Consider the following 14,531-nt stretch of genomic DNA (forward strand, 5'->3'; position numbering starts at 1 on the left):
CCCATTATAATTTATTGGTTTGGAAGTGTTTGAGAAGTTTTTCCTTCCTGTTTGTTTTGTTTGTTTTACTGTTTGTGATTCTGTACATAAACCCCAATAACCATTACCTTGCTCAAACTTAATGTCTGGATGCAGTTTTTTTTAAAAAAACTAAATTTTTACCTTATCAAGACATGTTAGCTTTAATAGGATCTTCCTCTGACAAGGATATGTGTTACGTGAACTAACCCTTAAAAATACATATACATACATCTATAATTAATATTTAAGTCATAAAAATATATAATAGTAAAATCACCTTGGCAAATATTTCTGCTGGAAGCCAAGCCGGCTTACACACCCTCTGTCTGAGGAATGTTTCAGGAATGTCAAGCCCACTTACACCCTCTGGGACACCTAGCCAGTCGTCTGTTCTTATCAGTCCAAACATGCAACTTAGGGTTTAGGGCTATAGGGAGGGTGGTGATGGTAGTGAAATTGGTCTTGGGTCCTGGGTGACCTTCCTGCCTGCTTGAATCTTTATAAGCCGCTGTTTTTAATTAAAGTTTGAGAGCTTGATCAGACCATAGACTTGCTCTCCTTCTTTGTGCCTCCTGTCCCCCATTCTTTTGCCCCCTCCCAGGTCTCCTCTGAACCCCCGCAGGCCGGGTATATTTCTTTGAAAATAGACATATGAGTACATACCCCAAAGGACTTTTGTTACAACAAAGACCAAGTTTTAAATAATTTTTGAATGCTAAGTTCTAGAAGCTACTATGGTGTGTGCTGGGTAATGAGCAGGAGAGATGAACCCTGCCCAGCACATAATACAGACAGGAGTTACAGAAATATAATTGTGGTAAATGCTAGAAATATACGACACTATGAGGATGCTTTATAGAATAACTGGCTATTGCTAAGTTTGGTAAAGTGTCCCTGGAGGCTGGGTAAGATAGTTAATTTTAGTTGTCAGTTTGAATGGATTAAGAAACCCCTAAAAGGGCTGGACATGTTGAGTCAACCTCCCAGCACTTGGGAGGCAGAAGTAGGCAGACCTCTGTGAGCTTTACATAGCCAATTCCAGGACAGCCAGGGCTATGTAGAGAGATCCTGTCTCAAAATAAATAAACTAATTAAAAAAATTTTTTAAAAACCAGATCAGTTCACCTCTGACATATCTGTGAGGCATTTCTAAAGACAATTAGATTGCAAGGGCTCTGAACGAATGAAGGGATCACTGAATGGTAAGATTAGTAATATGATGTCATTAAAGAGTTGGAGAAAGCATGAAGCTCAGATAGAATGTCACTGGACATGTCCCCGAAGGTTTATCTTACCCTCCCTGTGCTCCTTTTCTCTAGTTCTTATGTCACTCTCCCACTTCCATAATCTCATCGAGCACACACGGCCAAGTGAGCAGGACCCGAAACCTCAAACTGTGAGATAATGAATCTTCCATCCTTTAGTGAAAGATTTATACTAGACATTCTGTCACCATGACAACTAAGCTAAAAACACAGAGATGTCTGAGCTGACACCCTAAAGGGTGAACGAGCAAGGCCAGAGGAAGGAACCAGGACAGATCAGATCTGAGGTGAGTTACAAAGGAAATGGCTGCCTAACGCTCCCACATGTGGAAGGGCTCATCTGAACAGCCAAAGCTGATACTGTATTTCTTCTGCATTTGGACAACAAATCTCATCATTTTGTTTAAAAGCTACTTTTTAAATCAGCACAGGTTGTAATGAGTTTCATGTGGCATTTTCCTTTTTTTTATTTTTTATTAGATATATTTCTTTACCTACATTTCATACGTTATTCCCCTTCCCAGTTTCCTGTCCATAAGCCCCCATTCCCTCCCCTCCCCTTCCCCATACGGGTATTCCCCCTATATATCCCCCTTATTGCCCCACCCCCATATTTCATGTGGCATTTTCATATATGAGTGTCATTATACTTTACTCCAATTCACTCCCTCCCCAACTGTTTTTGCTTGTCTCTTAACCCACTCATTTCTGGCCTTCCATCAAATAGTTCCCTGCTTTCATGGCACATGAATTCCACCATACTCTTTTCTTCACTCATTTCTTAGGGTCCCTTTTCTACTACCTCTCTCTCTCTCTCTCTCTCTCTCTCTCTCTCACACACACACACACACACACACACACACACACACACACACACACACGGCAGGGACAGGCAGGCAGAGGCTTAAACCTAGCTTCTTTTTTTTTTTTAAAGATTTATTCATTTATTATATATAAGTGCACTGTAACTGTCTTCAGATACACCAGAAGAGGGCATCGGATCTCCTTACAGATGGTTGTGAGCCACCATGTGGTTGCTGGGAATTGAACTCAGGACCTCTGGAAGAGCAGTTAGTGCTCTTAACCGCTGAGTCATCTCTCCAGCCCAAACCTAGCTTCTTTATATGAGATGAACACAGCGTTTGTCTGAGACTAGCTTGCTTCTTCGCTTGACACAATTACCAGTTCTATGTACTTTCGTGCTAATGTCCACCCACACCTCCAGCAATTTACTCTCTCAATCAAAGCTCAATCCTTGGCATTCCCATCGACACCACATGAGTGTGAATACCCCATTTTCTCACCACTTTGCATCTTTCCAGTTTATTCTTTAATAGAAGCTAGAGCATCCGGCCTCTGGCCCCAGCAGACCTTAAGATTCCTTGATTTCAGCACACACAACCTTTTTTCCCCACTGTATCTCACTCCCTCACAGTCTCAATAATACCTTTTACAAGGCAGATCCCATGGTCACATATAATTATCCCTTGCACTTATATAGCCTTTTTTCTGCTTTCATCTTGTGTAGGGAAATCATGGAGTTGGCCTGGTCTAGCTCCCTTGAGAAGCCTGTGTCAACGGTTTTTCAAATTAAGAGTCTAGCTCCTGGGGTAGAGTACCTTTGAGATCCTGAGAAACAGAGTCAGCCCCTCAGGCTGTGAAGCATTCAGGCCACTTCTGTTTCTGTGTCCCTTAGAAGTGAACAAAGCATTCAGAAACTTGACAGGACAGTTGGTCTTAGGCAATCTTGTGTACCCTGGATAGCTTGTAAAGGTCATTGTATCCTGGCAACTACCATCCCACTCTTCCTCACAACTGCCAGACCATTGTTTCTGATAAAGATGTAAAAAGTCTGATTGCTTGCAACAAATTTGTCAGAGCCTCAGTATAGCTGTGACCCCTCCAACCTGTGCCAGGTCTGGAGTCATTTCTCACCAGTCAAATCAGGCAATCACAGGTTGGCAAAGTGCTGGTGTTTACAATTATGCATTCCTAGACTTGGCTACATCATAAGTCATTCTGACCCACTTTCTACTTATTCTCTGCTTAGATTTGTAAAAATGATTATGGCTACATGCAAAGAAAACCAATTGACAGATCTCATTAACATTAATGATCTCTAACTTCAGATGTGTCCCTAATACTGGCCAGGAATCATACAAACCACATGTAATTCCATTTTTCATTTCTTTCCTTTAAAAATATTAACATGATGCCAGGTGGTGGTAGTACACACCTTTAATCCTAGCACTCAGGAGGCAGAGGCAGGCAGATCTCTGATTGTGAAGCCAGCCTGGTCTACAGAGTGAATTCTAGGACAGCCAAGGCTACATGGAGAAACCCTATCTCAAAAAGAAATAATTTAACATATTTGTGGGGTAGGTACCACAAGCACATGTTGGGGGAGGTAAGAGAACAACTTTAGGAGTTCTCTCTTACACTGTATAAGTTCCAGATTCAGAGTAGCATATAGCCCAGGATGGGATCAGCTTCACTATGTAGCAGACAAGTATTCTGAACTCTTGGTCCTTTCTGCTTCAGTCTCCCAAGTGTTAACACCATGTGTGGCTCACAACACAAGCCTATTTGCTTCTCAGTCTGGAATTTTACAATGTCTTCAACTTCTAAATCTTTCAAAGTTGAGTTTCTTTACACACACACACACACACACACACACACACACACACACACAGCCACTTTTTTGAAGTTCTACACCGAGGAACATAAAACCTGTAGCACCACGGCTGTGTACGTATTTTCCGATCTATAATAATATAGTGCATGAAGATCCTTAATGTACTCGAGCCTGCTCATGAGTTAGCATCAGGGTACTAAATTTTCAGATCTCTGGCCCTGCCACAACTTAAAATTTAATATCACCTTAGATGATACATTGATCTAATTTAAAATTAGATAAAATATATATATATGCAAAATTAGTCCACACAGTTAAGAAAATTGATTTCTATTATGGACTACATTTTGCCCCCCAAAAGCTAACTCCCAAATCTGTATGTTGAATTCCTACTCTCATGTTATCATATTTGGATATAAAACCCTTAAAACATAATTAAATGTAGCAGTTAATCTAATAAAACTGGTGTTCTTTTGAATTTGTCATTATTGTTTGTTATTAAGCCTTTTAAATTAATTTTATTTAGCATACAGAATGGGTTTCATCATGACATTTTTATATATACATGAAAATACACACACACACACACACACACACACACACACACACATCATGTTTAACCCCCATACCCTCTCTTGGCCCTTCTCCTTCCCATAGTCCTCTTCCTCCCCACAGTTGCACTGCTGCTTTCACATGTACATACACATATACATATACATATACATATACATATACATATACATATACATATACATATACATACACATACACATACACATACACATACATACACATACATGCACATACATATACATACACATACACAAACACACACATACATATACATATACATACACATATACATACACATACACACACACATACACATACATATACATACACATACACACATACATACATATACATATAATACACATACACACATACATATACATACACATACACACATACATATACATACACACACACATACACATACACATACACATACACATACACATACACATACACATACATATACATATACATATACATATACATATACATATACATATACATAATCTAGTTTCCACAGTAAGAGATAACTTGATATTTGGTCTTATTCTCCCACCCATTACCCTTCTCTGTTCTCACCTCTCTTCCCTCTTTAGAGCCTATCCTTCCTCTCCCCAACATAATCCTTGTTCTATTCTTATAAGACAAGAGAGAAGGAAGTGAGGTGGGAAAGATAGAGCAGAAATTTTTCTTTCTCCTTGCACACAAGAGAGATGTTCATACAAAGATGCAGCGAGGTGAAACAATGGTCTGCTGCAACCTGGCTTTAAATGTCCAGCCCCCAGAGTTGTGGAAGAATACATTTCAGTTGTTTAAGCCTCCCAGCCTGTGGTACATTATCATGACATCTCAAGTAACCTAAAACAGTTCTCCCAGTGTTACACATCTGTAACTTCAACATTTCTCAACCCTAATTTTAATAACTTCTTAAATACTCTAACCTCCCTTCTAGCACACACCCACCAGAGGTAGTGGAAAGAAAGGTTATTAGGATATTGGAGAAGTGGACCTCTTTAGAAATTGTTCTTTGGAGCAAGTCCCATCTGCAATGTCGGGATATCAGCAGTTCAATTCAGAGGAGTCAGCAGCTTGATCCACTGGCAAACACTTCATGGTTATACCAGCAATCCAGTTCAGTAGAGTCAGGATAGCAAACAAAATCAGCAGCAGTGGCACGACCTAGCAGAACAGCCAGGCCTCCACCTAATCAGCACCAATCAGCAGGAGCAATTAAGCCAGAAGTTCTTCTTTGCTGTACCTCTCAACAAAGACTTGAGACCAAGAATCATTGTAGAGCTATACAAGCCTCAGGTCACTATCCATTGAGTCCTACTTAGACTCCCTCCAAACATCATGTGTCCTCCAAAGGTCTTGCCTCAGCACGAATCTGTCTCATGTTACATCACTCTCCCAATTGCCCAAGTCCCTGGAAGCAGCGAGAAGATGCCAGCCCACCACCACAAGTTTTTTGGTGCATTTTTCTCTATGGAATCACGACAAACGGAGCTCAGCTATGCAATGTAAAGTGAACCAATATATGTGTGCCGTTAGCAAAGAATCCCTCATCAGGTATGCTTGCTTTAGCAAACATCCTTTCACTGGTGTCTGCTTCAGGAAAACATGTGTTTGCCCCAGCAAAACACCATCCAAAACAACTGACTTTTCAAAGAAACCCTAAGTTTTCACTTCTCATATTACCTACATATAGAACAATATAAAAGCCAGGAAACTGGAATCGGTATGATATATGTATGTATTACATGCCATTTTATCAGGGTGAAGAACCTGTCCATCAAAATGAATCAATCTATTCCTTCATAGTTATTACCCACTCTCCTCTACCATCCTAAACCCTAATAATCACATCTTATATCTCTAAAATTTTTTGTTGGCAATACTACATAAAGGTACTTAGAGAGTATGCCATTGGAGGTTGCCTCTTTAACTTAGAATAATGCCCCTGAGTTCTGCTAAGTGGGTGTGCCTAGCAAGCCTGTTGCATTTTCTTGTTGATGTTTTCTTTTGAATGAACCAGTTTACTTATCCAGTTTAACTGTTTCATTGACTACCATTATTGTTTGCTATTACACATAAACCTACTGTAAACATCTGTGCACGATTATTTTTGTTTTAATATAAGTTCTCATTTTTCTGAAATAAATACCATGGAATTCAATTGCACGGTCATACGATAATTACATGCTTAATTTTAAAAGATTTTTAAAGTTGTACATATATGTCTCTGTGGGAGTAGAGATGCTTGGCCAGGGAGTGAGTGGCACTATTAGGAAGTGTGGCCTTGTTGGAGGAAGTGTGTCACTGTGGGGTGGGCTTTCAGACCCTCCTTTTAGCTACCAGGGGTCAGTCTTCTTATGGAGCCCTTCTGGTCAAGATGTAGAACTCTCAGCTCCTCCTTTGCCATGCCTGCCTAGACACTGCCAAGTTTCCTTCCTCTATGATAACAGGCTGAACATCTGAACCTGTAACCCAGCGCCGATTAAATGTCCTTTATACGAGTTTCCTTGGTCACGGTGTCTCTCTGAAGCAATTCAAATCCAAACTAAGACAAGTTGGCTATGTACAGATGTACATTGAGGCCACAGGTACTGGCTCTTCGAGCTGGAATTACAGGCTTCTCAAAGCCACCCAATGTGGACACTTAAAATGCTGGCAGTGTATGTCCTCTTAACTGCTGAGTCATGGCTCCAGCCAACATGGTTAATTTTAAGATGTTGTGAGGAGATGGATAAGGATCCAAATAAGATAGATGTAAGGAGGCATGACTGTAATTCTAGTACCTCAGGGGCTGAGGCAGAAAGACTAAGTGGTGAGGCAAACCTGGCTTACACAAAGAAACTGCTAAGTAATTTTTCAGAAGAACTAAACCGTCTCATATTAACACCAATAATGTATATCTATTTTCTCTGCATTCTTCCTTGAATTGTCACCAATTTTAATGTTCACTGCTGTTACATGTGACATGTTACATGTTACATGTGGTAGTACCTCATGGTTTTGATTTACATTGCTTTTGTGACTAGTGATACTATCTTTTCCTGTATTTGCCATCTGCATGCCCTTTTCAGTTAAATGTCTTTCATGAAATTTGTTCATTTTTAGCTGGATTGCTTCTTAGTATGTATGTATGTATGTATGTATGTATGTATGTATGTATGTATTCTTTTTACTCAGGGTTTCATATAGCCTGTGCTGTTTGTCTTAGTTAAGGTTTTACTGCTGTGAAGAGACACCATGACCAAGGTAACTCTTAGAAGGACAACATTTAATAGGGGCTGTCTTACAGGTTCAGTGGTTCGATCCATTATCATTAAGGCAGGAACTTGGCAGCATCCAGGCAGGCATGGCTCAGAAGGAGCTGAGAGTTCTACATCTTCATCTGAAGGCTACTAGTAGAATACTCATTCCAGGCAGCTAGGATGAAGGTCTTAAAGCCCACACCCATAGTGACACACCTACTCCAAAAGGGCCACACCTAATAGTGCCTCTCCCTGGGCCAAGCTTATACAAACCATCACATTCCACGCCTTGAGCCCCATAGGCTTGTTCAAACATATGAGTCTATGGGGGCCATACCTAAATATAGCATAAAGCAAAATACATTTAGTCCAACTTCCTGAGTCCCCATAGACTATAGCAGTCTCAACCATGTTAAAAGTCCAAAGTTCAAAGTCTCTTCTGGGATTCATCCAATCTCTTAACTGTAACTCCCAAAGCAAGACAGGAAACCAGCTGGGCAAACTCCAAACTCTGTATCTCCAGTTCTGATGTCAAACAGTTGAAGTTTCAGCTCTCCACTCCTTTTTCATCTTTGTTGACTGCAACAAACTTCTTCTCCTGGGCTAGGTCCACTCCCTGTTAGCAGCTTTCCTCAGCAGATAGCCCAGAGCTCTGGCTTCTCAAGCATCTTGGGATCTCCAAGGCAACTTCAGTGTTACAGCTTCTTGTCTCAGTGTCTGAGAGCCACACATGATCTTCTGGGATCCTTCTCTAACTGGCATCTCCAGTACACTTGGATCTTCTGCCACAACTAGGCTTCACCAATAGCCTCTCATAGGCTCTCTTCATGGTGCCAAGCCTCAAATCCTTTGCATGACCTCTTCAGTCCTGGGCTATCAACTGCAACTGAGGCTGCACCTTCACCAATGGCCTTTTGTGGCCTTGCATAGTACTAAGCCTCAGCTGCACTTCATGACCCCTTCATTGCCTTCAAAACAAGTACCACCTGGGTGACTCTTACACATTACCAAGTACAGCTGCAGCTCAAGGTACAACCTTGGTATCTTTGGGACACAGCTTCTTTGTGCTTTCAGAAAACACTTTCCAGAAGATTTCACTTCACTGATGCTGGGCTCTTCTTAATCACCACTCATTTCTCAGCTTCTGCTGAAAGAACCTAGGGGCCTCCGCCAGCCTTACACCCAACCACCTCGGGGCAAGGCTAGGCCAGGTTCCAGCTTCCCGCCTTGGGTGGAGGCTAGACCAAGTTCCAGTCTCCACCCATAGGAACATTCTTGAGTAGAAAATTCTCAGAATGTATTGACTGATGCTTGCTAGCCAATAGACTTAAAGGTTAATATGTGTAGCAAATAAGTTTGAACTATAACCTTGCTGAGGTAACCTGTGCCCCTAAAAAGTATAAAAACTGCTTGTAATAGCCATTCAGGGTTGTCATCTAGACATTTGCCCTGAGGGACTAATTGACTACCAAGTTCTGCTGCTTGCTGGAGCTGGAACATCCCCCAGCCCCTTACTCTATTACCAGTTTTCCGTTTTCGAACTCCCTCTCTGCCTAATCTTGGGTTTCCTGGAACTTGTTCTGTAGCTTGACCTTGAACTCAGAGATCTGCATGGCTCTGTCTCCTGTAATGCTGGGACTAAGGGCGTGTACCACTATGCCTGGATTTAAGCTCTTCTTCACCTAGAACCTGCTTTGTCCCAGGCTGGCCTTGATCTGCTCGGCTTTATCTCCAGGGATTAAAGGTGCCTTTAATTAATTAAAGTTGTGTACCTCCATGGATCTAGATTTAACTGGGTAGGATCTTGCCCCAATGTTCCATTCCTTAATCCGCTATCTCCAAGAACACAGGATTCAGCTCCATTTCACTTCCTGGTGCCCCTTTAATATTCAAACCACATATTTTATTTTCTTCCTTTTTAAGCTTGCTACACTTGTTCAAAATGCTTTTCATGAGACTTAACCAGAGGACAAAGTCGATGCTGGGCATCTTTGAGACTTCCTTTGTCAATGCTATTAATCTCAGTCTCCTCACCTTAGCCTCAGGCAGACTCTTCAGACAAGGACAAAAATAGCCATGTTCATCACCAAAATACTACAAAAATAGTCCCTAGGCCATATATTGAAATTCTTCACTGAAACCTCTTGGGCTAGGTCCACACAATTCAAATTATTCTCAGCAACAAAGTCTTCCATATTCCTACTAGGATGGCCCACTAAGCCCCACTTAAAGCATTCTACTGCTTTCCAAATCCAAAGTCCCAAAATCCACATTCTTCCAAACAAAAGCATGGTCAGGCCTATCACAGCAGTACCCCAGTACCTGGTACCAACTTCTGTCTCAGGGTTTTACTGCTGTGAACAGACACCATGACCAAGACAACTCTTAAAAGGACAACATTTAATTGGGACTGGCTTACGGTTCCAGAGGTTCAGTCCACTATCATCAAGGCGGGAACTTGGCAACATTCAGGCAGGCATGGTGCAGGAATTGAGCATTCTACATGTTTATCTGAAGGTTGCTAGCAAAATACTCACTTTCAGGTAGCTAGGATGAGGGTCTTAAAGTCCATGCCCACAGTGACACACCTACTCCAACAGGGCCACACCTTCTAATAGTGCCACTCCCTGGGCCTAGCATATACAAACCATCACAGCTATTCTATCTCCTGAACATTGGTGTTATAGGCACACACTACCATACTCAGTTTACCCAGTACTGAGGCACAGGGCTCAACACAGGCTAGGCGAGAAAGCACTCTGCCAACTGATCTGCAGCCATACTTTAAAGTATTAAGCTCAGTGGCAAACTGCTTTCATATTAGCATGCAACCATTACTGCTGTTCCTTTCCAGAACTGTTCATCTTCCCAAACAGAAGTTGTACACCCTCTAAATAATCCCCTTCTCTCTTCCCTACACTTGTTGCAACCTCTATTTTACTGTTTCCATTAACTTTTCTAGTTACTGCACAAATAGGGAATCACAGTATTCATTGTTTTCTGGGTGGCTTCTTTCATTTGAGTTAGTGTGTTCAGATTTCATTCAGGTATCAAAACTTCATTCTTTTAAGGCTGAATAATGTCCCTTTGTATGCTTGTATCACATTTTACTTAACCACTCATCTGTTCCACCTTTAGGCCATCTTAAAAAACAATGCTGTGAACATTAATGTAGTTGTTTCTAACTCTTTGAGGTATGTGCCTAGAAGTGGAATGATCTCTACTTAAGTTCTTCATGCAGTGAGCTATATAGTGGCAAAGGCAGGTGAGCCCAGCACTTAGGAGATGGAAGGCAGAAGGAATCAGTAAGTCATGGTATATTCAAATAAGCCTTTCCGGGAGCAGCAAAGACAAAAGCAACATAAGCACAATCCTGGTTCTTCTGGAAATATTACTGTTACTTGTTTTCAAATGTAGCAGGATAGCCAAGCCAATATTCCTTGTAGCTTTATGTTCTACCTACCTGAAAAGGGATTGGGGGGGTGGGGGTAGGGGCTGAAAGCCATTCCTAGGTCTAGATTCAAACTCTTTACTCTCTTCCTACAAATCAGTCTCCAATTTCTCTTCACCCAGCTCCTATCTCCTCTCCACTGCTACTTTTAATACTATGAAAATGGGTATGTTAAAAATATTGACGTAATCATGTCTGTGGCAAGAAAAACCTTTTTTCCCCCTATTGGACACTTATAAGGTATACAATGATAACTAGCAATGTTTCACAATGATTTCACAACTATATTAAACAAGACTGAAGGAAAATATAATTAGGCAACATTTTCCAAAATAATAGTCTATGATTAAGGTTTGTGTTTCAGTACTAAGGGTACCAAGGGCCGGGCCTTGTCAGGTACTTTTAAGACTAGGTCACTTACAAAGACCTGGAGTTTAAAATCCATCTGAATCCTTGGGACTTAACTTGAAAGGGTACACGTGTGATGACCCCCATTTGTCCTTCCCTGCTCTAAAAGATCTTTAATATAAGCTTTATGGTATCTTCAAAAGTTTTCTTTTCAAAGTTCTCTTTTATACAAGCACACACACATGCCTTCAGTCTCAGGTTTGCGCTCCGGCCTACTTGAGGCACAGCTTATACACTGAACACTGACTAAAAAGGCTCACTATTTTTACAACCTTGTTTCAAATCATCACTAAACGCATGAGCTACCAGCACTCCTTACATTAGCAATCGTCTCATAGGAAAAACACAGCCACTTAAGGCAGTATGTCTTCTAAAAAATTTCCCCCAAAGCATGTTTTTTTCTTATACTTTTCTCACTTCCTCAAGCAGTGCTCCCGAGTTTGCAGAACTTTCTCAGACTCAAGATTTTAAACAATTAATATAGCACTTCCTCGAATTTTCTTCATAAGGAACGTGATCCAGACTACGACAGAGTAAAAGGGCTCCTCCATTTTGTCTCAGCAGGAGCCATCTTCGGCTTACTCTCAAACTAACACCATCATCCCCTGATGAAAGTGAAAAGTCCTGTACTCCAACCCTGTCCTAGAAACTCGGGGAAATGCCTCCCTAGCTGCAGGTTCGGGGCTTCTATTAAGCTACCTGCTTACTTTATTCCCCGTGCCAACAGCAAAGTAGGAAATAGTGTTTCCGTGTTCTTTGCCTTTTAAAGCTCCCTGTGAAATGCGTTATTCGGGCTGCCCTGTGAGAAGAGTTTCTCCTCAGGCAGTCGCTTAATATAGTCTCTCCATTCTGTCGTGCTGAGCGACCTCTGGGTCTCTAAGGAGCAACACCGACGGGATCCATGTGCGTCGAGTGACCAGACCCTCACAGTACAGACATGCCCTCCAGATTCCCAGAACAGCTCCTCCGGAAGTCCGCCAGTGACGTTCCTCATCGTCGCCAGTGACGCGAGAGTGGCCGCGTGACTCACTCAGTGCCTCTGCGCCTGCGCGCCAGGGAAGGGACCGCGGCCTGTCGGGGGGAGGAGCTAGATGGAGAAGAGGGGGAGGGGCGGGGCCCGCAGGAAATGTGTCGAATGTAGACGAGAAAGGACCGGAAGAAAGTGGGCGGGGCGAGGGCGGACCTATCTGCTGTGCCTCGGAACTTCACTTCCTATTTGCCGGTATTTCTGCTTCCGGGTTAAGGGTGTTCGGCGCTTCCAGCTCCTCTCCTTGGCAGATCGAGGTACTCTGGTTGACAGCGCCTCCTGACTCAACCGAGGGCGGCTTTTTACTGCCCACCCGCGGACGTCTGGACGCCTCACAACCCCGGGACGCGAAGGCGCTCCTCACCTTCCAGCTCAGCCTGGAGGCCTGGAGGGTCCCTGTGCCCGAATGCTGAGAGGGGTCGCGGGCCCAGCGAGGCAGCCGTGTGCGGACCTCCGGCTCCTTAGGCGGACCGCGGGGACTGACAGCCTTTCGGCGCCCCAGAATCGCCCGCTCCCGTCCCAGCTCGGATGGGCCTTCCCACTCGATAAATGTGGCTGCTGAGGCAGCGGTGGCGGTGGCCAGACCTGCTGCTGCTTGGCTTCAAGTTCACCCCCACCGCGGCTCCTTGGTGTCCCCCCGGGCTGCCGCCGCCAGCTCCTTATCCCCTGGGCCTGGCCTTGCAGAGTGGCGACGATGGACAAGATTCTGGAGGGTCTGGTGAGTTCCTCGCACCCGCTGCCCCTCAAGCGGATGATTGTGCGGAAGGTGGTGGAATCCGCGGAGCATTGGCTCGACGAGGCGCAGTGCGAGGCCATGTTTGACCTGACGACCCGCCTCATCCTGGAGGGCCAGGACCCCTTCCAGCGACAAGTGGGCCACCAGGTGCTGGAGGCCTACGCGCGGTACCACCGGCCGGAGTTCGAGTCCTTCTTCAACAAGACTTTCGTGTTGGGCCTCCTTCAGCAGGGCTACCACTCACTGGACAGGAAGGACGTAGCCATCCTGGACTACATTCACAACGGCCTGAAGCTGATTATGAGCTGCCCGTCGGTGCTGGACCTCTTCAGCCTGTTACAGGTGGAGGTCTTACGAATGGTTTGCGAGAGGCCGGAGCCACTACTCTGTGCCAGGCTGAGCGACCTCCTGACGGATTTCGTGCAGTGCGTCCCCAAAGGGAAACTGTCCATTACCTTCTGTCAACAGCTGGTTCGGACGATAGGTCACTTCCAGTGTGTGTCCACCCAGGAGAAGGAGCTCCGGGAGTATGTCTCCCAGGTAACAAAAGTGAGTAACTTACTACAGAATATTTGGAAGGCTGAGCCCTCCACGCTGCTACCTTCTCTGCAAGAAGTTTTTGCAAGCATCTCTTCCACAGGTAAGGGTCATTATTTCAGGGAAGTATGTCTTGGAAATTCAACATGTGTGTCTCATAAACACAGTGCACTTCCCGGAAACATTCTCATGGGGGCGGCAGGCATATTGTATTGAAGTAAATCCTCCAGTAAGAGACATTCTTGATGGATAGCAAATCTAAATAATTCTCATCCAAAATTTTACTCCACTTCACTGCCTTGTTCAGAATGGTATGCTGGAGCAAAAATGTTGAGTCCAAAGACCTTTGTCACTGAACAAGTCATTTAATTACACCACCTCTGTTCCAGTTTTGGAATTCTTATGGGCAGACAGCCAGGATGAGAAGCTTCTAGTCATTACTGATTAATGGTCATCTATGATGCTCGCCTCAGGGCGTTATTGTTCCTATGTGTAACCTATCATCTTATTGAAGGGTTGGTTTTGTTTTGTTTTTTCCTGTTTTCCAGTGTTCTCATTTTTTAAAAATTCATGAATTGCGCACAATCTATTATAAGATTGTCCCAGTTTACCATGTAG

General features: G+C 43.3%; 1 protein-coding gene across 3 annotated transcripts in view; it reads left to right on the forward strand.

The window, feature by feature from the left end:
- The first annotated feature begins 12,805 nt into the window (after positions 1–12,805).
- Positions 12,806–14,531, forward strand: part of Usp38 (ubiquitin specific peptidase 38) — a 31,417-nt gene continuing 29,691 nt past the window's right edge. Inside the window, exon 1 of one of the 3 annotated variants that reach the window (XR_005496654.2) lies at positions 12,806–14,016. Coding sequence is in view for 2 of the 3 variants with exons in the window: in XM_039097728.2 (XP_038953656.1) it covers positions 13,335–14,016 (682 nt within the window). In the remaining variant the exon portion in view is untranslated. The remainder of the gene's footprint in view (positions 14,017–14,531) is intronic. The other 2 variants (XM_039097728.2, NM_001107418.2) reach the window with 2 other exon arrangements.

The sequence above is a fragment of the Rattus norvegicus genome, chromosome 19 (genome assembly GCF_036323735.1).
Source record: "Rattus norvegicus strain BN/NHsdMcwi chromosome 19, GRCr8, whole genome shotgun sequence".
Lineage (NCBI taxonomy): Eukaryota > Metazoa > Chordata > Mammalia > Rodentia > Muridae > Rattus > Rattus norvegicus.